The sequence below is a fragment of the Polypterus senegalus genome, chromosome 12 (genome assembly GCF_016835505.1).
Source record: "Polypterus senegalus isolate Bchr_013 chromosome 12, ASM1683550v1, whole genome shotgun sequence".
In the NCBI taxonomy this organism is placed as follows: Eukaryota; Metazoa; Chordata; class Cladistia; order Polypteriformes; family Polypteridae; genus Polypterus; species Polypterus senegalus.
Genome location: NC_053165.1, coordinates 156,656,199 through 156,678,718, shown reverse-complemented (window position 1 = coordinate 156,678,718; position 22,520 = coordinate 156,656,199). Strand labels below are relative to the sequence as shown.

The 22,520-nt window shown below is 40.8% G+C and overlaps 1 protein-coding gene across 3 annotated transcripts in view; it reads left to right on the top strand.

Moving 5' to 3' along the window:
* The first annotated feature begins 11,529 nt into the window (after positions 1-11,529).
* The window catches only part of LOC120539994 (protein Wiz-like), a 117,486-nt gene continuing 106,495 nt past the window's right edge, over positions 11,530-22,520 (top strand). For 2 of the 3 annotated variants that reach the window (XM_039770419.1, XM_039770418.1), the window contains exon 1: positions 11,927-11,993. In XM_039770419.1, coding sequence (XP_039626353.1) covers positions 11,942-11,993 — 52 coding nt within the window. In that variant the 5' untranslated portion in view covers positions 11,927-11,941. Of the gene's footprint in view, positions 11,687-11,926; positions 11,994-22,520 lie in introns of those variants that run through there. The other variant, XM_039770420.1, reaches the window with a different exon arrangement.

Below are 22,520 nucleotides of genomic sequence, written 5' to 3'. Positions count from 1 at the left end.
AACAATTGCACCATTAGGTACTCAGATATATAATCAGATTTTACAAATGACACAATTAAGTGAGTTTGTATATTTTTCATCTTTTGTGCTTTTTTTAAATCACTAAAAGGACATAGCTTTTTTATAAAGCTTATAAGAATCTGGATTGCATACTGACTTGTGTGGGAAGCAACTTGTTAAAACAAATCTGGAATACTCAAAAATGTTTTCTCTACTAACAAATATACAAGAAATATTCAACAAGTACAGCATATAAATAGTGAGAAAGGACTGAAGGCAGCACACGTATTGTAAGGATGTTTTTAATGAAGCAATCCATTCACTGGAATATAGTTTGTCATCTTCTATGCAGTAAAAGTCCAAAATAATTCTTAATCAAGATCTAAAGGACCTCAAGGTGCGCTTTTTAAGTGATGTTTTTCTTAGATCAAAAGAAAAAAAATGTTAACATTTAATAAACTTTTATTTTCATGTTAATAGGTGGAAACAGAATTTGCCAGATCTATTAGTAAAAGCAGACTGTCCTGGAGCTATCCTACAGTGCCTGATCCTTTATATAAATACTGGGGGTACAGGGGTATCAGAATTCAGAAAAACATCATTCTTTTTTTTGTAAAAACTCGATTGCTATGTATGGATTGTAATAAAATTAATAAAAAATAAATAAATTAAATAATTAAAAAAAAAAAGAATTCAGAAAAATACTCTGTGGTTGCCCCCACTCTTTTACTGTGAAGTAACTTCATGTGCCATCTGGAATTGAACACAGTTGGAGTTTATATGATGTTTCAATGCCAGCATGACTGGAGTTTGGACTTAGAAGACATCTGAAAGTGAAACTGTGACATGAGGGGTTGGAGACCTGGAAGGGAAAGGCTACTAATCTGCTTTCTCATTTAGTAGGTGGTCCAGTTAGGTGGTTTTATTTTCTCCATTGTATGTTAATTTTTTCCATTTATTGCTCTCTGTATTATTTTTAGTATTTAGAATAAAATGCCTTTAGTACTCTTGGGCCCTGAGTTTCTTTAAAGAAATTCAAACTTATATTTTGTAAAACTGTCTCATGTCATATTTTATTTTGTACTAGGCTGACCCGCCTTTTAAGGCGACCGACTTTTAAGTTGACCACTTCTGAAGGCAATTCAATATGTAGATCAATTTGGCATTTTATACAAACTCATTAATTTGGTTATATTGCATTTGAGCGGTATTACTTTAATACTCGTAGTTTCTGTTATTTTTGTGATGAAATTTAAACTTTTTTACTATATTGAGGTCGCCCTTTTGAACCCCCCTGATATTTACTACGCGGTGAGGCATTTGTACTCCATTAACATTAATTATTTCCAGAGACATAATTTTGTCTATCTTTCCAGCGCATCGCGCACAAAAGCAAGGGAACGATGGGAGCACCAGAACTCTGCTCACATCATGTCGCTTCGTACCGCAAGCTGCAAGTAGTAAGTCTGTGATAAGCAGAATACCGCTACGCTTTCCACTCACGGGACGGAAGGACAATCCCAACCGCTTTTATATAGTAAGAAAGAAAGAAGAAGAAGATATCGCACAGTCTGGAGTAGAAAATCATCTTTTACCTGGAAAAACGAAACTACAAATCCCATCGTGCATTGCAAAATGGACGGGGCGTGTATGAAACTCCGCGCCTGCGTAGCACTCACGGGACGGAAGGACAATCCCAACCGCTTTTATATAGAAGGATTAACCATATATCTGGTTTAAAACTACATGAACCAAAAAGTAAATGCAGCCAGTCTCTGTAGCATCCTTGTATGAACAGGACTTCCCACATTAATTACTTGTGTTGGTGGCTTCTTCCCCCTCTATCCCAAGGCATTTCCATTTTCTGTCAACAATGCCTTTTCTCTGTTTAAACATATTAGACCAGGCAGGGTTCTCAAATTAATATATTGCATTATTTACCTTTTTTTTTCAAATTATCAAAAAGTACCATACTAATAAAATACAGGACAGGGCTATTTCTTTAATTTGAGATAAGCATAAGAGAAATAGTCTAATATTTTTAACTGTTTTATTTAAGACCTATATTTCATTAAAATACATTTTGTCAGTTTTTGCTGGTTTGTGAATAAACATGCTTTATAAACTTCCAGTACCGACAAAGGAAATTGAAGGCTGCACTTATATAACAAAGGTCTAACTGTAGCTTTGCAGAGGAGAACAACTAAAGGGTGTCCTACATTATTAACCTCATTATCTCACAAAATGTAATTCCCTTAAGCATAACCATTACTAATTAGCCACTAGCCTAATTTAAAAGCATACTAATATTAAGCCACTAGTCTAATTTTAAAGGGATACTAATAAAACAAGGCTACTATAGATAATAAAGCACACTGATTTTCTCCCATAAGATCTACACCTTGTAATTTCTGATTCTTTTGTGAGAATTTATGTAATACGTGAATTTTCTGTTGAGCATCACCCAAAGACCTTTATAGATGGCAATATATTTTGCAATAAAAATTCCGCCTTTTGAATAGATTTGTTTAGAGTCAAACATTAACTAGTAGTGGCATCTTACTCACTATCCTATACTCAATGATAAGGAAAAAAATTGTACAAATAGCAAAGATGACACAGTCCATCACCTTAAATTTATAGCAAAGAATGCTGTCAAAAAGTAGAAGGGGAAACACTGAGGTACAGTGAGAGTCAAACCTTAATACGATGATCACAGCCAATTTCTATTCCTCGACCTAAAACCCTTGGTGGATACTACTATTCCAGAGTGTAACACAAATTCTAACACATTAATCAATCCAGTTTTTAATTTCTATATTGACATAAAAGAGCAGATATGTAAATGACATATTTATTTAAGATAGAAGTCCAATTAAGCGCAAATATTGGAACAAAAACACTAGAAAATACAGGCCTCTCTGATTTAGTGGCATGCCTTACCTCCATGTTTGAGGAGGATCTTGACTTCTGCCCAACACCAGGTTATTTAACACATTGCCCTCAGCAAGCCTTAAGTGGGTTCAAAAATAGATTTATAGGTCCAGAAAATTTTGAAATAAATACATTCATAATCTTACAATTTTGAACATCAATTCACATCCAATAGAAATCCATCCATCCATCCATTATGCAACTACAGGGTCATGGGGGTCTGCTGGAGCTAATCCCAGCCAACACATTTTGCAAGGCAGGAAACAAACCCCGGGCAGGGCACCAGCCTACCACAGGGCGCGCACACACACACCAGGGACAATTTAGAATCGCCAATCCACCTAACATGCATGTCTTTTGACTATGGGAGGAAACCGGAGCACCCAGAAGAAACCCACGCAGACACGAGGAGAATATGTAAACTCCATGCAGGGAGGACCCAGGAAGTGGACTCAGGTCTCCTAAATGTGAGGCAGCAGCGCTACCCACTGTGCCACCGCGCTGCCCATAGAAATACATAAAAATACAAAATCCATTTTAAGACACAAAGGATAGGGGAAAGCCATTAACAGCCAAACATAGCCCAGTGGTTTTTAAACTCAATCCCGGAGGACCCATCTGGCTGCAAGTTTTTGTTCCAACCAGTTTCACAAGTTTTGACCTTTATTCTATTTTTCTATTCTCTTATGTTGAATTTAGAACAGCATACCAGAGTAATTTTACATTTAAGAGACATTTTAAAATATTTGTATTTTTGCTAGAGCTTTAAATGCAATGCTTTGTTCTTGTCTTTCTATTAATTTGCTATTTTTTGTGCAGTTTGCTTCCTTAACTGTACCCTAATAATGACAATTAACAAGAACAAAGCAGACATCCTGGCATATGTCACTGAATGCCAAATGGCTGCAACTGCTTTAGTGCCTGATTCTTTAACATACTTCTTGGTAACTAATGGATTAACTAACCAGAATACCTTGGAAGAACAGATTGGAAATCATTATGATGGAAATCTTAAAAAAGTCAGGTCAGGTTGGGGAGTATGCACTGTTACAGTGTGTTACCACACACACCACATGATGAAACAGCTCAAGATTCCGGTTTGCAACCCCCCAGGTGGACATGCAGTCCAATCTCACCACCTGGAAATGACCATCTATCTGCCGCAGCCAGGTGTTACGTGGGCGTCCTCTTGGCAATGAGGATCCTGTGAGCCAGATCACCCTTGGAGAATTGCGCCACATGGACGTAGTGCCGTAACTGACACTCCTTCACAATGCAGGTAATGTGCCTCACTCAGGACTCAGTGAGCAACTGCTCGTACGACACAAAGTCAAACCAGCAGTGCCCAAGGATTCTCCAAAGAGACACATTACCAAAGGAGTCCAGTCTTCATCTCAGGTCATTGGATAGCGTCCATGTCTCGCAACCATATAGCAAAACAGGAAGCACCAGGACTCTAAAGACTTGGACCTTCGTCCTTTAGCATAGATATCAGAAGCGCCACACACACCTTTCCAGCGACTTCATGACACCCCATGCTTTCTCAGCCTGTCTACTGACTTCATAGGAAGAGTCACCAGAGACATGAATGTTGCTGCCAAGGTAAGTAAACCTTTTGATGTGGTCGACACTCTCTCCGCAGACAGACACACTGCTGATGGCTGTGCCGTAGAAGTCATTATAAGCCTTTAATGACCTCTTAAAATGCAAGATAAAAAAAAAAACATGTAACTATCCTCATGTAACATACATAAATTCTTGGTATACAGGTGCTGGTCATAAAATTAGAATATCATGACAAAGTTGATTTATTGCAGTAATTCCATTCAAAAAGTGAAACTTGTATATTAGATTCATTCATTACACACAGACTGATGTATTTCAAATGTTTATTTCTTTTAATTTTGATGATTATAACTGACAACTAATGAAAGTCCCAAATTCAGTATCTCGGAAAATTAGAATATTGTGAAAAGGTTCAATATTGAAGACACCTGGTGCCACACTCTAATCAGCTAATTAACTCAAAACACCTGCAAAAGCCTTTAAATGGTCTCTCAGTCTAGTTCTGTAGGCTACACAATCATGGGGAAGACTGCTGACTTGACAGTTGTCCAAAAGACGACCATTGACACCTTGCACAAGGAGGGCAAGACACAAAAGGTCATTGCTAAAGAGGCTGGCTGTTCCCAGAGCTCTGTGTCCAAGCACATTAATAGAGAGGCGAGGGAAGGACAAGATGTGGTAGAAAAAGTGTACAAGCAATAGGGATAACCGCTTGTACCCTGGAGAGGATTGTGAAACAAAACCCATTCAAAACTGTGGGGGAGATTCACAAAGAGTGGACTGCAGCTGGAGTCAGTGCTTCAAGAACCACCACACACAGACGTATGCAAGACATGGGCTTCAGCTGTCACATTCCTTGTGTCAAGCCACTCTTGAACAAGAGACAGTGTCAGAAGCATCTCGACTGGACTGCTGCTGAGTGGTCCAAAGTTATGTTCTCTGATGAAAGTAGATTTTGCATTTCCTTTGGAAATCAAGGTCCCAGAGTCTGGAGGAAGAGAGAGAGGCACAGAATCCATGTTGCTTGAGGTCCAGTGTAAAGTTTCCACAGTCAGTGATGGTTTGGGGTGCCATGTCATCTGCTGGTGTTGGTCCATTGTGTTTTCTGAGGTCCAAGGTCAACGCAGCCGTCTACCAGGAAGTTTTAGAGCACTTCATGCTTCCTGCTGCTGACGAACTTTATGGAGATGCAGATTTCATTTTCCAACAGGACCTGGCACCTGCACAAAGTGCCAAAACTACCAGTACCTGGTTTAAGGACCATGTTATCCCTGTTCTTGATTGGCCAGCAAACTCGCCTGACCTTAACCCCATAGAAAATCTATGGGGTATTGTGAAGAGGAAGATGCAATACGCCAGACCCAACAATTCAGAAGAGCTGAAGGCCACTATCAGAGCAACATGGGCTCTCATAACACCTGAGCAGTGCCACAGACTGATCGACTCCATGCCACGCCACATTGCTGCAGTAATCCAGGCCAAAGGAGCCCCAACTAAATATTGAGTGCTGTACATGCTCATACTTTTCATGTTCATACCTTTCAGTTGGCCAACATTTCTAAAAATCCTTTTTTGCATTGGTCTTAATTTATATTCTAATTTTCCGAGATACTGAATTTGGGACTTTCATTAGTTGTCAGTTATAATCATCAAAATTAAAAGAAATAAACATATGAAATACATCAGTCTGTGTGTAATGAATTAATCTAATATACAAGTTTCACTTTTTGAATGGAATTACTGAAATAAATCAACTTTGTCATGATATTCTAATTTTATGACCGGCACCTGTATATTCTAATAAAAATTTACCAAACTTAAATTTGTCATTTCTGCATTGCCCCAAAAAGTGGAAAATAACAACTTGCTTAATTGGGCAAGTGTCCAATTAAAAACATAAGTAGGTTGTAGCAAAAACCCGCAGCAACAGGGTGTCCACAGGACTGAGCTTGAGAACCACTGTTAATAATCTAAGCCAGTGTTCTCAAGTTCATTCCTGGAGGCCCCCTGTGGTTGCACACTTTTATCCTGACTAATTTTTCCTTTTAATTGCATTTCTTCATTTACTAAACAAGCTGCACTTCCCAATTGGTATGTGTTTATTTTGTATCAATCTGGAAATTACAATCTGTTTATGCTAAATTTAATTTAATGAAGCAGAACATGAACATGGTTAGGGGTTTTCAAGTTCAGTGTTTGGGGGTCGCCTATGGATACAGGTTTTCTTCTCAGCCAGCTTCTGCTCTTAACTTGACTTGGCAAGCTGTTTGTCACCATTTTTTTCTTTTAAACCATCCAGAAATTGCAAACTGGATATGCTAAACATTTACAGAATGTAATAATATTTTGGGTTATATCAGTAAAAAATAATTTTTTATGTTCTGGTTGTTTTAAGCTGTTATTTACTAATAACCACACAAGTGGGTAATACAACTTTATTTCTCACCAGAGGAAATTTATCTTTTTACATACTGTAAGAGCCAATCTTAGAAAGTTAAAGTTTTGAGTTAAACTCATATTAATGTTTGCTTAATTTGAATAGAACATAAATTTCTTTTATAGTCATAACTTATGGTATAGTCTTTTCCCACTATAACTTAGTAAGAGATAGAACCTTCTTACTATAACTGATGTGGACTGGGACCCGGACACAGGCAGACGGACATCGTATGTTCCACCACACACTATTTATTTACACAATTATTTACAATTAGAACGTGCACACAAACCCCACTGCCTCTTGCACCGATTCCCCAAAGTCCAGGCCACATTCTCAGTCACTGTGCCTCTCTCGACCACCTCCCGTCCTCTCTCCAGTTCTGTCCTCTTCCACCCGACATCCACTGCTGACTGGAGGGAGGCCCTAAATGGGAACCGGATGGGCTCCAGCTGCTTCCGGCAATCAGTCCTGGCCACACCCCAGTGTGGCGGAAGTGCCGGCTGCGCACCCGGAAGCCGTCTTCCCCCCAGCACTTCCTGGTGTGGCGGAAGTGCTGGGCTCCAGGGTTCCTCTGGCACCAGGGTGCCGCCTGGCGGTGGCCCCCAATACAACCAGGGCGATCGCCCCCTTGCGGTCTGGAGGAGGCACAAGCCCTCCTCTGGTCCTCCTGGGTGTCCCGGCCGGGCACGGGATACACCGGCATCGGGGCGCCGCCTGGCGGTAGCCACGGGTCCCTACAGGGTTGGGCTTCCAAGCCCTTTACCCGAGGCCCCCTACATAACCAGGACGGGTGCCCCCTCACGGTCTGGAGGAGGCACAAGCCCTCCTCTGGTCCTCCTGGGCGTCACTGAGAAACAGTGTGATAATAAGCTCAGTTGTGGTAAGAACAAGTCTCAGTAAAGAGGGACTTGAAAGACCCATTTTCAAGTTAGAAATGGGATAAGCGTATAGTTTTCTGACCGTTTTGAAATGGTTCAGAAATGTTAAGTAAATAGTAACGATTTGAGATGTAACAAGATTAAGCTTAGAATTGAACTTTTCTTAACATTAATTTTTCTTTCTTTTTGCTATTTTAATTTTCTCTTTTGTGTGAACTGTTTTACTTTAAAACTTAACTAAACTTTTAAAAACGAAGATATTTTGTCTGTGGAATCATTTCTGCGTGTCAGGCTTTTGTTGAATCCCATTTTTTGAGTTGAAGCTGCTGAACTTTGGTAATTTTGGGAAATCGCAGCTACAAATACTGTATATACACACACATACCAGAATGTCTAAAAAGAAAGAAAACGTTTGATTTACCAGTTACAATCTCAGTGAAGCACTATACAGTCATATTGCTATTGATGTAAAGGAGCCCCACCAGCATTTCTCAATGTTAGTGTGTCAGAGAGAGGATGTGCACCCTAGTTCACAATGGCACTAAGTTTTTCTTTAATTTCTCCTTAGCTACTACCTCCAAGTATCCAGAATTTGCCCATTAACTGAGCTTGTCATTGATGTGGACCCCTATGTACTTGTAGCAGTGCATCACCTCCATAGCCACTCCCTGAATAGTGACTGAACATAGTGGCTCCTTGGGGTAGTGAAGGTCAATAGCCAGTTCCTTGAATTTGCTGATGTTTAGTTGCAGAGAATTCTTTCTCCACCTGACTCATATCCTCTGTCTCACCCCCCATAACAATATCAGAATGCAGAATCATTAGAGAATTTCTTCAAGTGACATGACCTGGTGTTTTATTTTAATTATAAGGCTAAGGGCAGACCCTTGACAGTGATGGGCCGGAGGCCCCATCTCTTGGGGGGACCACCCAGAAAACACATGGAACAAAAAAAGACACACAGATAGAATAAACAAAGGCATCAAATGCCACAACACTTATTACTATAGCATATTTCCATCCATCCGTCCATCCATTATCCAACCCTCTATATTCTAACTACAGGGTCACGAGGGGCTGCTGGAGCCAATCCCAGCCAACACAGGATGCAAGGCAGGGCGCCAGCCTACCGCAGGGTACACACACCCCACATACCAAGCACACACAAGGGACAATTTTGGAACACCAATGCACCTACCCTGCACGTCTTTGGACTGTGGGAGGAAACCCATGCAGACACGGGGAGAACATGCAAACTCCACGCAGGGAGGAAGCAAATCCAGGTCTCCTAACTGAGAGGCGGCAGCGCTACCCACTGCACCACGCACTATAGCATATTTTCATCAGAAAATATAATAATAGTAATAATTCTTTATATTTATATAGCATTTTTCTCACTACTCAAAGATGAAGCTCAGTGTTTTAAGGTATGTCAAAGAAAAGGTTACATACAAAAGAAGAACAAATTAAATTTGGATATGAATAAATAGTACACAAAAGATAAATGCATAATGCACACTTACATAAGACAGAGATATATAATTCAGAGAAATGGAGTCCTTAAAGATTTTTGTTTTAGTTTCAAAGTGACAGTCTAATGATAAGGTCAGATGGCCCGGGTGGACAGAAAAAAATAACAAACAAAAAAAATGCAGGGGTTCCAGGCCAAAAGACTGCCTAGTCCCCACTGGGCATAAACATTGCAAAAATTGATATAAATAACTAAAAACAAACAGAAAAGGCATAAAAGCAGCATTTGAACCCCATCCAAGGGAGGAACCTTGGTTGAAGCTGACTGAGATGGGAGTAGATTCACACCTGGTAGCATGGATCGTGGACTATCTTACAGACAGACCTCAATATGTGCGTCTAGGGAACTGCAGGTCTGACATTGTGGTCAGCAACACAGGAGCGCCGCAGGGGACTGGACTTTCTCCGGTCCTGTTCAGCCAACATAAATCAGACTTCTAATATGACTCAGAGTCCTGCCACGTGCAAAAATTCGCTGATGACACTGCTATTGTGGGCTGCATCAGGAGTGGGCAGGAGTATAGGAACCTAATCAAAGACTTTGTAAAATGGTGCGACTCAAACCACTTACACCTGAACACCAGCAAAACCAAGTTACTGGTGGTGGATTTTAGGAGGCCCAGGCCCCTCATGGACCCCGTGATCATCAGAGGAGACTGTGTGCAGAGGGCATAGACCTATAAATACCTGGGAGTGCATCTGGATGACAAATTGGACTGGACTGCCAATACTGATGCTCTGTGTAAGAAAGGTCAGAGCCGACTATACTTTCTTAGAAGGCTGGCGTCCTTCAACATCTGCAATAAGATGCTGCAGATGTTCTACCAGACAGTTGTGGCGAGTGCCCTCTTCTACGCTGTGGTGTGCTGGGGAGGCAGCATAAAGAAGAAGGATGTCTCATGCCTGGACAAGCTTGTTAAGAAGGCAGGCTCTATTGTAGGAATAAAGTTGGACTGTTTAACATCAGTGGCAGAGCAACGGGCACAAAGCAAACTCTTGTCAATCATGAATATCCCACTGCATCCACTGAACAGGATCATCTCCAGGCAGAGGAGCAGCTTCACTGACAGATTGAGGAGATCGTTCCTCCCCCACACTATGCGACTCTTTAATTCCACCCGGGGGAGTAAATGCTAACATTATTAAAAGTTATTGTCTGTTTTTACATGCATTTTTATTACTCTTTAATTTAATATTGTTTTTTTGTATCAGTATACTGCTGCTGGATTATGTGAATTTCCTCTTGGGATTAATTAAAATATCTATCTGAAATATAACAAATAGTGAAATAGCTGGGGTGGCATGGTGGCACAGTTGTTGCCGCACAGTAAGGAGACCAGGGTTTGCATCCTGTGTCCGTCTCCCCCACCGGCGGAGTTTGCATGTTCTCCACACGTCTGTGTGGGTTTCCTCACACAATCCAAACACATGCAGGTTAGGTGGATTGGCATTTTCTTGTGGGTGGTTGCCCTGCAATGGACTGGTGCCCTATCCTGGGTCTGTTCCTGCAGACCCCCATGACCCTGTTCAGGACTAAGCAGGTTAGAAAATAACTGTTATTTGCATCAGTGTTTGCTCAATTCATCATTAATTGTTAGTACTCAAATACAGTTAAAAAAGCAAACTCCAAAGAAAAAGTGAATGGAAAAGAAAACAACAAAACAGATTCAAACATTGAAAGATATAGCAAACAAAAATGTTGTTTTGTTTTCAAATGTTGAATGTCACACTACCTCATTGAATGTGAAATAAGAAAAGGGAAGTGTGCAACAAATAAAACAATGAAATTAATTAAACATAAAAATGACTCCCTGATGTGTAGTTGGGACAAAAACCTGCAGCCACAGGGGAACTGAACTTGGGATCCGCTAGTCTAAACCTCTAAAAATATAACTATCTGAAAAAAATAAACACACTATCTTTTCAAAAACAATACACAAGGAGTCATGTCTATGTAAAACTCCTTTCATGAACAAAGTATTTACCTAAACGAAGATTACTGTGAGTGCAGTGCGGTGCGGAGAGCAGCGGCACGGCGGCGGCAGCACCAGCCCGGGTTCACAGAAACCAGCCGGGTGAAAGGTCAACGCGCGTCTCCCGCCGCTTCTGAATGGCAGCTGCCCACACTGAACATGGAGGATGCGTCCTCCCCTCGTCGGTGACGTCACGGGCCAGGCCTGAGGGTGCATCATGGAGTCCTGCAGGCTGGCTTTGGAAAGCGCTGAGGAGGGATTTAAAGGGACAATGCACCCAGTGACAGCCAAATAACAGGAACAAAAACATGCAAGCGCACATTTAGAGTGTCAGGAGAGAGCCCGAAGCCGACCGGCCACCTGCTGTAAGTGGATTCCGTCAGAACGAGCGGCTTTTTTTTTGCGCTGTTTACACCAGGCACATACCAGGGCTTAGCAAGGCATACTGAAGCACTGGCTGCTCTTCCAGGGTTTTTTTTGGTACTGTAGTAGACAAAGCAAAGCAGTGCCCAGCAGTTTCGTGCAAATAAATAAATAAATAGTAGAATGAGAATAACAAAAGAAGAGCTAGATGAGAGGAGCGTTTTGCCCGGTTGGGGCTGGGCAGGGGCTTCGGTGCGATGTGGAGGCTGATGAGCGCTGCCAGTTGTGAGGTGATTACCTCTTCTCTCGGTGAGCTGCTGTAATTTTTTCGTTTTTGGGAGAGGTGATCTGGGGGTAGGCAGACAGGCCTGTCCAGTGTGGCGGCTGTGCAAGATCCAGGCTGTGCAGTAAAGCGATAGTGCTGGTGCATCCCGTGCCAAGCCGCTCCTCTCGTGTCCTGTTCTTACCCGAATAGCTCGCTGACTGGCGGATGGACAGGCGGACGGGCGATGAGGCAGGATGAGCAGGAGAAGCCAGCATGGCATGGCATTCTCCGCCAGCGCCACCACTGTGTTCAGCCCGATCCTTTTCCCGACACCCCACTATCATTTACTGACTGGACCTCACTGACTACTTTGCTCCGGGCTTCGATATTTTAGTGAAGATGATTGGCTGGCTTTGCTCGTGCTATCCTGTGCATATAGCGCCTCTCCAACCCTGGTTCATATTTCTTGAAGTTTACAGCGTTTGGCTCAGTGGCGGACACGGGGTATGCGCATTTTGACAGCTGGCTCTTTTGATCTGACTGAACGGATAATTGTTGACAAATAGATACTCTGATGTTGCTTATAGTGCTCATAAAGTGGGAGTGGGTGTGTTGGTGGCAGCGTGGGTTATTTGTACATCCCCGTGGGTGTAATCGGTAAACTGTGAATGAGGTTTAAAAAAAATCCTTCGCCGCAGGGCTGCCTTGATTTGAGCTTCTTCTTTACAAGCGGGTGCGTCTTATTTAGAGCGAGCGGTGATTATTGATACTCGTGGCGCACAAGTCGGCTGGGAATTTCGCGTGCAGCCACTCTGACTTGGATGAAAAGTTTACCGAAGGCACTTTGTTGTTTTTCTCAGCACTGTGGGAACATAGCATTACTGCTGCAGAGAAATGACCAGCCGGTGCGTTACTTTCGAGTCATTCAGCGATTGTTATGTTAAGTCGAAACTAAACTCATACATTCCGACCAGTGACATTCCACATTTCACCTCATGAAGACCTTTGAGAGGCTGGTCCTGGACTATTCGAGTCCTCTTGTGGTTGACCCATACCAACTGTGGTTTGCCTGTCTGACAAAGATTGTCAGACACAGTTGCCTATTTGCTCCTCAAGTCACAGTGAGGATTCTGTTTTTTGATTTCTCCAGTGCCTTCAATACCATCCAGCCATCACTGTTAATGAGTCAGCTCAGGTATATGGTGGTGGATTAGCTTGTGGTGTCCTAGTTAATGGAATATCTGTCTTGCAGACCACAGTTTGTGAGACTTAAGGACTATGTGTCTGATACACTGAAACGCCACAAGTAACAGTCCTGTGTCCTTTTATCTTCACTCCATACACCTCAGACTACAAATATAGCACCGGGTCATGTCATTGGCAGAAATTCTCTGATGATTCTGTATTTATGAGATTTAATGATAGGGGGACCGAGACAGAAGAGAGGAGCCAGGTGGAGAATTGTGTTCCTTGCTGGAGAAAGAATTATCTGCAACATAACATTAGTAAAACCAATGGACTTGTTATTGACTTTCGATGCACCAAAGGGCCTATAAGCCTGGTGGCTATTCAGGGAGTGGATGTTGAAGTGGTGCATTGCTACAAGTACATGGAGGTCCATATCAATGGGAAGCTTGACTTGTAACACAGAGGTAGTGTAGAAGACTCTTTTTTTTTTCTCATAGGAGACTACATTCCTTTAATGTGGGTAGTAACATCCTTTGCATATTCTACAACTCTGTAGTGGCTAATGCGATTTTCTATGCTGTGATGTGCTGGGCCGGCAACCTCAGGATAGGCCCACCGAATCAACAAGCTAATTTAAAGGGCAGGCTGGGTTACAGAATGCGCTGTCAACCCCCTAGAGGTAGTAGCAATGGAAAAAATGAAAACAAAACTTATTTCCATTATGAACAGTGCTGCATATCCTCTCTCTGACATACCAACACTGAGGACTTTCAGCCGACAAATTATTCAGCAGAAGTGTGTCAAGAAAGCTACTGGGTCTCCTTGCCACAAATGGCAATACACTTTCATAGAGCCTAACTGCAACTGTACCTATAAAGTCGCAAGTTTGACCTGGAATGACTTTGTATTTAGTCATCCCACTGTGTGTGTGTGTGTGTGTGTGTACGTATGTGTATATTTATATATACACTTATAGAGCTCCCTTAAAAATTTCCCCCTGGGGAGAAATGATGTTCTTTTTATCGATCCCCAAGATGCAGCCTAATTTCCAGCAAAAGCATATATGATATACGTAAGCATGTAAACATATACCATGGATATCAATCCATATAGTATAACTGAAATTTCAGTTTATCAATCAAGGAAAATCCTGTCAGATATTTCTACAACTTTAGTTAAATTGTTTAGCTAACAATATTCAAGTCAAGTAAAGTGGGTTTATTGTCATACCATTCATACACTGAATTACATCATACGGTAGTACAAAGTAATGTTCCTGAGGACTGCGATGAAACATATACATCAACACAGGACAAGTAAAAGACAAAAGAATTATATACTATAATAAGTACATAAATACAATAAATTTTTAATAACAGGTAATAAATGCATAGTAAAGAACTGAAATAGATAGTAATAAATAATGAAAACTAATAATAAATACAAAAGTTGTAATAAATGTACTGCAAATAAATAAACTAGTAGGAGCATATCTGAGAGCAGGGGGCCAGAACGGAGTTCAGAGCCCAGACAGACAAGAGGGAGAAGCTGGTTTGGATGCTACGGTACCTTCTGCCAGGTGGAAGTGGGATAAAGAAAACGTGGCCTTTGTGGGAGTGATCCTTCACAATGCTGTAGGCTTTGCAAAAATCAATGATTAATAAAGATGTATTTAATGGAAGGTAGAAAAGTCTTAATTATCTTTTCAGCTGTGTGTACTATCCTCTGTAAGTCCAAACGGTCAGAAATTATTGTAATTCCCAAACCCGGGTGCAGTTGGTCAGAACACTCTCAATGTTGCCCATGTGGAATATGGTGAGATTGTGGGTGTTAGGCTTGCCTTCTATGACTGCTAATGGAAAATAGATATGCTGTTGCGCCTTCTTTGCTATGGAGGTGGTGTTAATTATGAAAGTAAGGTCAACAGTCATGTGTAAACCAAGGAATTTGGTGCCCTTGACAAATTCCACTGCAGAGCCCAGTTTAAAGTAGGGTGCAGGCAGCAGGGGCATTTCTGAAGTCAACAATTATCTCCTTCATCTTGCCTAATTTGAGAGATAGGTTGTTGCACTTCTGCCAGTCTGCCAGTCACTGTATCTTCGTTTTGTAAGCTGACTCATCCCCATTGCTGATGAGACCCACTAATGTTGTGTCGTCAGAAAATGTAATAATGATGTCAGAGCTGAGTGTAGCTCTACAGTAGTGGGTTGAGTATGCAGCCCAGGGTTGTGCCAGTGCTCAGTGAAATGGTGCTGGAAATGGTGTTTCCAATGGAGACTGTCTGGGGTCTCTCTGTCAGGATATGAACAAAAAAAATTTACAGGTAAATGTTAAGGAAAATAATTAAAAATAGTGAAAAAAAGTCTTTAACTAATACTTGGTGGAAGCACCTATTGCTTTGATTTCTTTAAAGGTCCTTCTACTTATGTCTCTATCAACTTAGTACACATGCAATTTTATCTCAGTCTTCTTTACTGAGTAGTTCAAGCTCAGTCATGCTACACGAGACTGTCATTATGAAGTGACTCCACAGATCTTGTATTAGATGGAGGTTTGGGCTTTGTATTAATCATGTAAGTGTGTCTTATATTTATTTATATTTGGACAGAAGTGTAAGTGATTCATAAACAGCATACACTCCTATGCATGAAAGACTATGATATTGATCGGTGGTTGGGACTCCTAAATATGTGTCACACATTCGTTTAATCTATCCACTCACCCGAATTTACTCTTGGCTGCAGCCATGTCACTGCCCAACATCACAGGCTGATGACATGGGCACCTACTGCTCTGTCCCAATTACAGTTCCACTCTTTCCATCTTCTGGTGCACACTGATAAAGTAAAGCCAAACCTAGATTTCTTCTTTAAGACACTGCAGTGAGTAATATCCAAGCTGTAGAACTCCGGGAGGACCTCACTAGACATGAAGGGCACCATTAAATTTGCTCCAGGATCTTGATAGCCAGTGATATTGTGTACCGGAGAACGCACCAAGTGGTAACCTTCCACGTTGTCTTTATCTGTAATCTTTTGTTTAGACTTGGGTCAGGTCTTACTTCGCAGGTGCTAGGCACACCTGGGGTCTGATTGGCTTTCACTGATCTCTTAACAAAAGGTACCAATGGTGATTGGCTAACTGTATTTAAAGCTGTTGAATTTGCTCTGGCAGTTGCTTGAGGATCTCTGCCATGCTCCTTTCATCCACTGGATCAGAGAACTTCCACCCTGTTGACTAGACCAAGTGGAAAAGAAAACACAAGGAAAAAACAGCAAAGAGCTAAATGCGAAACCCAATTGAGTGTCATCTAGAATATAGGGAGGCTTGGGACACTACAACAGCAACGACATTTATTTATACAGGGTGAGGCAGAAAGGACGGACGTTTTCTTACAAAATCACAAAATTTTTAATTTTTTCTTACAAAGAAATTTATTAAAATATTTGAGTTCATATTGAAATAGGATTTGACAATTTGTAGGGATGGAAATGCAGGTCTAAATGCAAAATACGCCTTACCGAACGATTACTGAGGCCAAGTTCAGAAGAATGCTTCCAAGCAGATCGACTTGGACTGCGCAGCAGGGCTGGTCGTACACTTTCCACATTTTCAGGGGTATGTGCTGTTCGTGTAGCTTCCGGCGGTCTTTTGTTCATTAATGTACCTCGTGTACAAAGTGCTTTAACCCAATGTAGGATAGTGTTACGAGTGGGAACAGCTTTATTTCTGTGGATATTGAAATGGCAATGAAACTCACGCTGAACTGCGACATGTTCTTGACATGCAAACTCCATGCAGGGAGGACCCAGGAAGCAAACCCGGGTCTCCTAACTGCGTGGCAGCAGCACTGCCCAAAGCACCACCATGCCGCCCTACATAATTCATATTTTTGCAAATTGTTGGATTGCCAAAACATTTAGCCACTGCTACCCATCCTTACATTCTTAAAAATGTGGGTTCATTAATGGAATTTTGCTGCGTTATGTAATTCTTTATGGAAACATTGCTTGACAAGGAGCCATTTCATTCTGAGAAGGGTTCTTTGCATCTGAAACAGATTCTTTGGGCTTTGAAAAGGTTCCTAATACGTGGACAAAGCAAAAAATCTTTAATGTGTAGTAAGTGACTTATCAGGATATAACTCGTCAAGAAAACCTAAACTGAGATTGTGCTATTTTAACTCCTTCAGGGCTGATGTCGACTTCTGTCAAAAGGAGGAGTTGATGATGATAATTAACTGTAAACTGTGACAAAACCAACTGTTATGTTTTAGTTGGACTCTCATTGTCTGAAGGAACGTTAGCGTCATTGGTTTGACCGAGATTTCTTGCGCTCGCATGAGTAGCAGAAATGGGACTGACATCTGGTGAGAGATCAAAGCGAATGCGTAAAGCAAAATACTCCGCAGACGAAATTCTGCCTATTATCTCTGAACTGGACTATGACTTTTCAGACTCTGATTTTGATACAAGTGATCGAAAACGAATGTGAGGTTCCAGCTTCAGCTAATTGATCCCCAGCTAATTGTGGTACTGACAATGTTCACCAGGTTGAACTGCCACTTAACAATGATAAGAGATAGAAACCAGATTGCAATGCACTGCGACCGTGATCGCTGCTGCTGCCCCAGCCACGTGAAGACATTTTTGGCAAACTGGCAGCCACAGCATGCAGCAACAGATGCTTTATACTGATTTCTGTGAGAAACCATTGCTTTTCAGAAACTGTTTTTTTGGAAAAAATATTGAGCTCTCAAAGAGTTAAAACCTGAAACCTACAGTATTGGTGTTTCACAAATCTTTTATCATCTGTTCATGGCTATTTATGGAACCTGCTACAGATCTAAATAAATAAGGGTTCCTTCTGAAGCCTTCATACAGATGGTCCTTTTAGGATCCAAAAATGATTCTCCAGTGGCATCACTCTGAAGACCCAGTTTGAAACCTTTATTTTTAACTGTGTATTTCAGTCTGTTAGATTTTTTCTGTTGTTCACCATACTGGATATTAAACAGTTTAGACTATATTTTACAAATAAATGACTTAGTTGACAGCCTAAAGTGGACTTTTCTAGGATAATACCAATACTAAATGTAAAAGGGCAGATGAGTCACTTTATAAACACACTCTTGTTAAAGTCTGGGATCACAAAGTGCTGAAGCCTATCCTGGCAGTCAAAGGCATAAGGCATAGACCAATATAAACTGAGCCACAGTCCAACACAGGGTATAATACTGTACAGGCTCACACTTGACTTTTTTATACTTCTGTTTAAACTAGCATGCATGTCTGTGACATGTGACAACAAATCTGCATACCTGGGGATAACCTGAATCCCTGGGGCTGTTTTGTAGTATTGCTAACCACTGGGCTGCTTTCATCTTCCATCCATCTATCCATTATCCACCCCGCTATATCCTAACTACAGAGTCACGGGGGTCTGCCGGAGCCAATCCCAGCCAACACAGGGTGCAAGGCAGGAAACAAACCCTGGGCAGGGCGCCAGCCCACCACAGGCTTTCATCTTCATTTTAGTAAATTTATTTAGAAAGCAAAAAAACACATAAGCCGTAAAATTGCAAGTCATTTCATACATGTGCCAGTGAAGGAATAGTACACTCCACGTCAAGTAGATTTGTGCATAAAACAATGAATTAAACATAACAAGTGTTACTGACACCTCCAATTCAAAATATAAGAAGTTACATTATAAATGTCACAGAAGGGAGGAGGCATGGAAACATATAACCAATATAAAGTTAGCTTAGCCCTGGGTATGACGTTAATCTGCATCCAGTCCTGCATGTAGGCCCTCCAACCTGCTGGGAAAAACCTGGGGGTTGATGGCAGAATTGGCACTCCAGCCACCATGAAAAACCTCACACTGTTCCATTCCATCTGAACTAGCGTGGTGCTGAGGTGTCACCCATTGCATGGCTGCACCCGGGTTCTAATCTGGGATCCTGAGTTAGTTTGTCATGTGGTGGGTACGGCAATGTGCTGTATCAGCGTGTGCTCCTAATCTCTCCTACTCCTCTTGGTTTAGGAGGTCTTGGAATTTCAGACTTCTGAATTTGTCTCATCCACGAAAAAGTCTATTTGTGTATTTGAGTCTTTTTTAAATACTGGACAGGAATTGGAATTTCTAAGGGTATGATGGGCAGTGCCAGATGCTTATTGCTTCAACAACAACAATAACATTTATTTATATAGCACATTTTCATACAAACAGTAGCTCAAAGTGCTTTACATAATAAAGAATAGAAAAATAAAAGACACAATAAGAAAACAAAATAAGTCAACATTAATTAACATAGAATAAGAGTAAGGTCCAATGGCCAGGGGGGACAGAAAAACAAAAAACTCCAGACGGCTGGAGAAAAAATAAAATCTGTAGGGATTCCAGACCATGAGACCGCCCAGTCCCCTCTGGGCATTCTACCTAACATAAATGAAACAGTCCTCTTTGGATTTAGGGTTCTCACGGAAGGACTTGATGATGATGATGGTCACGTAGACTTCTGCCTTTTAATCCATCCATCATTGTTGGAGCATCATGAAGCTTTGAGTAGGTGGAGGTGGCGCAGGCCACCACCACAAAGAAACAGAAAAAAGAAACAGAAGAGAGAGTAGGGGTCAGTACGATTTTAGAGCCACCATGAATAGTTATTATGATGAATTGAACATACAGAGTATCAGGATTAAGTTAAATTAAGTTAAATTGAAGTTATAAAAAGGCCATGTTAAAGTAATGTGTTTTCAGCAGTGTTTTAAAGTGCTCTACTGTATCAGCCTGGCAAATTCCTATTGGCAGGCTATTCCAGATTTTAGGTGCATAACAGCAGAAGGCCGCCTCACCACTTCTTTTAAGTTTTGTTCTTGGAATTCTAAGGAGACACTCATTTGAGGATCTGAGGTTACGATTTGGAATATAAGGTGTCAGACATTCCGATATATAAGATGGGGCTAGATTATTTAAGGCTTTATAAACCATAAGCAGAATTTTAAAGTCAATCCTGAATGACACAGGTAACCAGTGTAGTGACATTAAAACTGGAGAAATGTGTTGATTTTCTTTTCCTAGTTAGGATTCTAGCAGCTGCATTCTGCACTAGTTGCAAACGATTTATGTCTTTTTTGGGTAGTCCTGAGAGGAGTGCGTTACAGTAATCTAGTCGACTGAAAACAAAGCGTGAACTAATTTCTCAGCATCTTTCAGTGATATAAGAGGTCTAACTTTACTATGTTTCTTAAGTGAAAAATGCTGTCCTAGTGATCTGATTAATATGCGATTTAAAATTCAGATTACAGTCAACAATTACCCCTAAGCTTTTTACCTCCGTCTTGACTTTTAATCCTAATGTATCCAGTTTATTTCTAATAGCCTCATTGTATCCATTATTGCCAATCACTAAGATTTCAGTTTTCTCTTTATTTAACTTGAGAAAGTTACTATTCATCCATTCTGAGATACAAGTCAGACATTGTGTTAGTGAATCAAGAGAATCGGGTCATCAGGTGCTATTGATAAGTACAGCTGTGTGTCATCAGCATAGCTGTGGTAGCTCACGTTGTGCCCTGAGATAATCTGACCTAACGGAAGCATGTAGATTGAGAAGAGCAGCGGACCCAGGATAGAGCCTTGTGGAACACCATATGGATATCATGTGTCTTGAGTTGTAATTCCCACAACTAACAAAAATTTTCTCCCTGTCAGGTAGGATTCAAACCAATTTAAGACACTGCCAGAGAGGCCCACCCATTGACTAAGGCGATTTCTAAGAATATTATGATCAATGGTGTCAAATGCAGCACTCAGATCTAAGAGGATGAGAACAGATAAATGGCCTCTGTCTGCATTTACCCGCAAGTCATTTACTACTTTAACGAGTGCAGTTTCTGTGCTGTGATTTGTTCTAAAACCCGACTGAAATTTATCAAGAATAGCATGTTTATTTAGGTGGTCATTTAACTGCATAATGACTGCCTTCTCTAGAACTTTACTTAAGAAAGGCAGGTTAGAGATGGGTCTAAAATTTTCAAGAGCGAGGGTCAAGATTATGTTTCTTAAGAAGGGGTTTAACTACAGCAGTCTTAAGACAGTCTGGGAAGACCCCCGTATCTAATGACGAATTTACTATGTCAAGAACATTATCAATTAGCACGCCTGATACTTCTTTGAAAAACCTTGTTGGTATTGGATCAAGGACGCAGGTGGAGGGTTTTAATTGAGATATTATTTTTGTAAATCAGGTAAATCTATCCTAGTGAAAGAGTTTAATTTGTTTATAACAGGATGCTGGGGTTTAGGAGGATCCTTAGTGTTGGAGGGATATATTGTGTTATTTCTAATATCATTAATTTTTTGATTGAAAAATACAGCGATAGCCTCACAGGTTTTACTGGAAGTACTTAGGAGACATTCCTTTGAGTTACCTGGGTTTGTTAGGCGATCAATTGTGGAAAATTGCAGCGCCTCTCAAGACGGACAGTGTTGTTGTATTCTGTTATTTTAACTTTTACTATTTCATAGTGGATAGTTAGTTTAGTTTTCCTCCATTTACGCTCAGCTCTACGGCATGTTCTCTTTAAATCAGACACTCTTTGGGTCTTCCATGGTATAACAATGCTAGAAGATTTTTTAACTGTCTTTTCAGGTGCAACTATGTCAACAGCAGCCCTCACTTTAGTATTAAATCTTTCCACCTTACTATTTACATTATCCTCGCTATTATAGTTGGCACTATAAACGGATTGATTGCTAAGAATGTTTGTAAGTTTTAAAGCTGCTGCTGAGTCAAAGAAGCGTTTATTAACAATATGCTTCTCATGGGTGTTTTTTATCATTATTTCTATATTAAAAAGTAGAAGAAAATGATCTGATAGACGAATATCAGTGACCTGCTTTATCTCAACTTTCAGTCCTTTAGTAATCACTAAGTCTTAACGTATGACCTGCTTTATGTGTAGGCTGATTTACGAGCTGCCTCAAATCAAAAGAATCCAGGAGGTTCATAAAATCTATATGGAGATTCGCCAACTATTAGGAGTGTGTCATAGTTAGTAATTAAAATTGACATTAAGTCAGAGAATTCCTCAAAAAAAAAGACGCGTCGAATTTTGGAGGACTATACACGGATAATACTAGAACTTGAGAATCTCCATGGATAACAACGGCGAGATACTCAAACGACTTGAACTTACCAAAACTGACAGCTTTACATTTTAACCGGCTCGAGTAAATGTTTGCCAAACCGCCTTCCCTTTTTCCCTGGCGGTCTGCACGAGTAAAACTGTAATCCGGAGGCGCAGATTCGATTAAAACAGCAGCGCCGTCTGAGTTAAGCCACGTTTCACTTAGTGCAATAAAATCTATTTTTT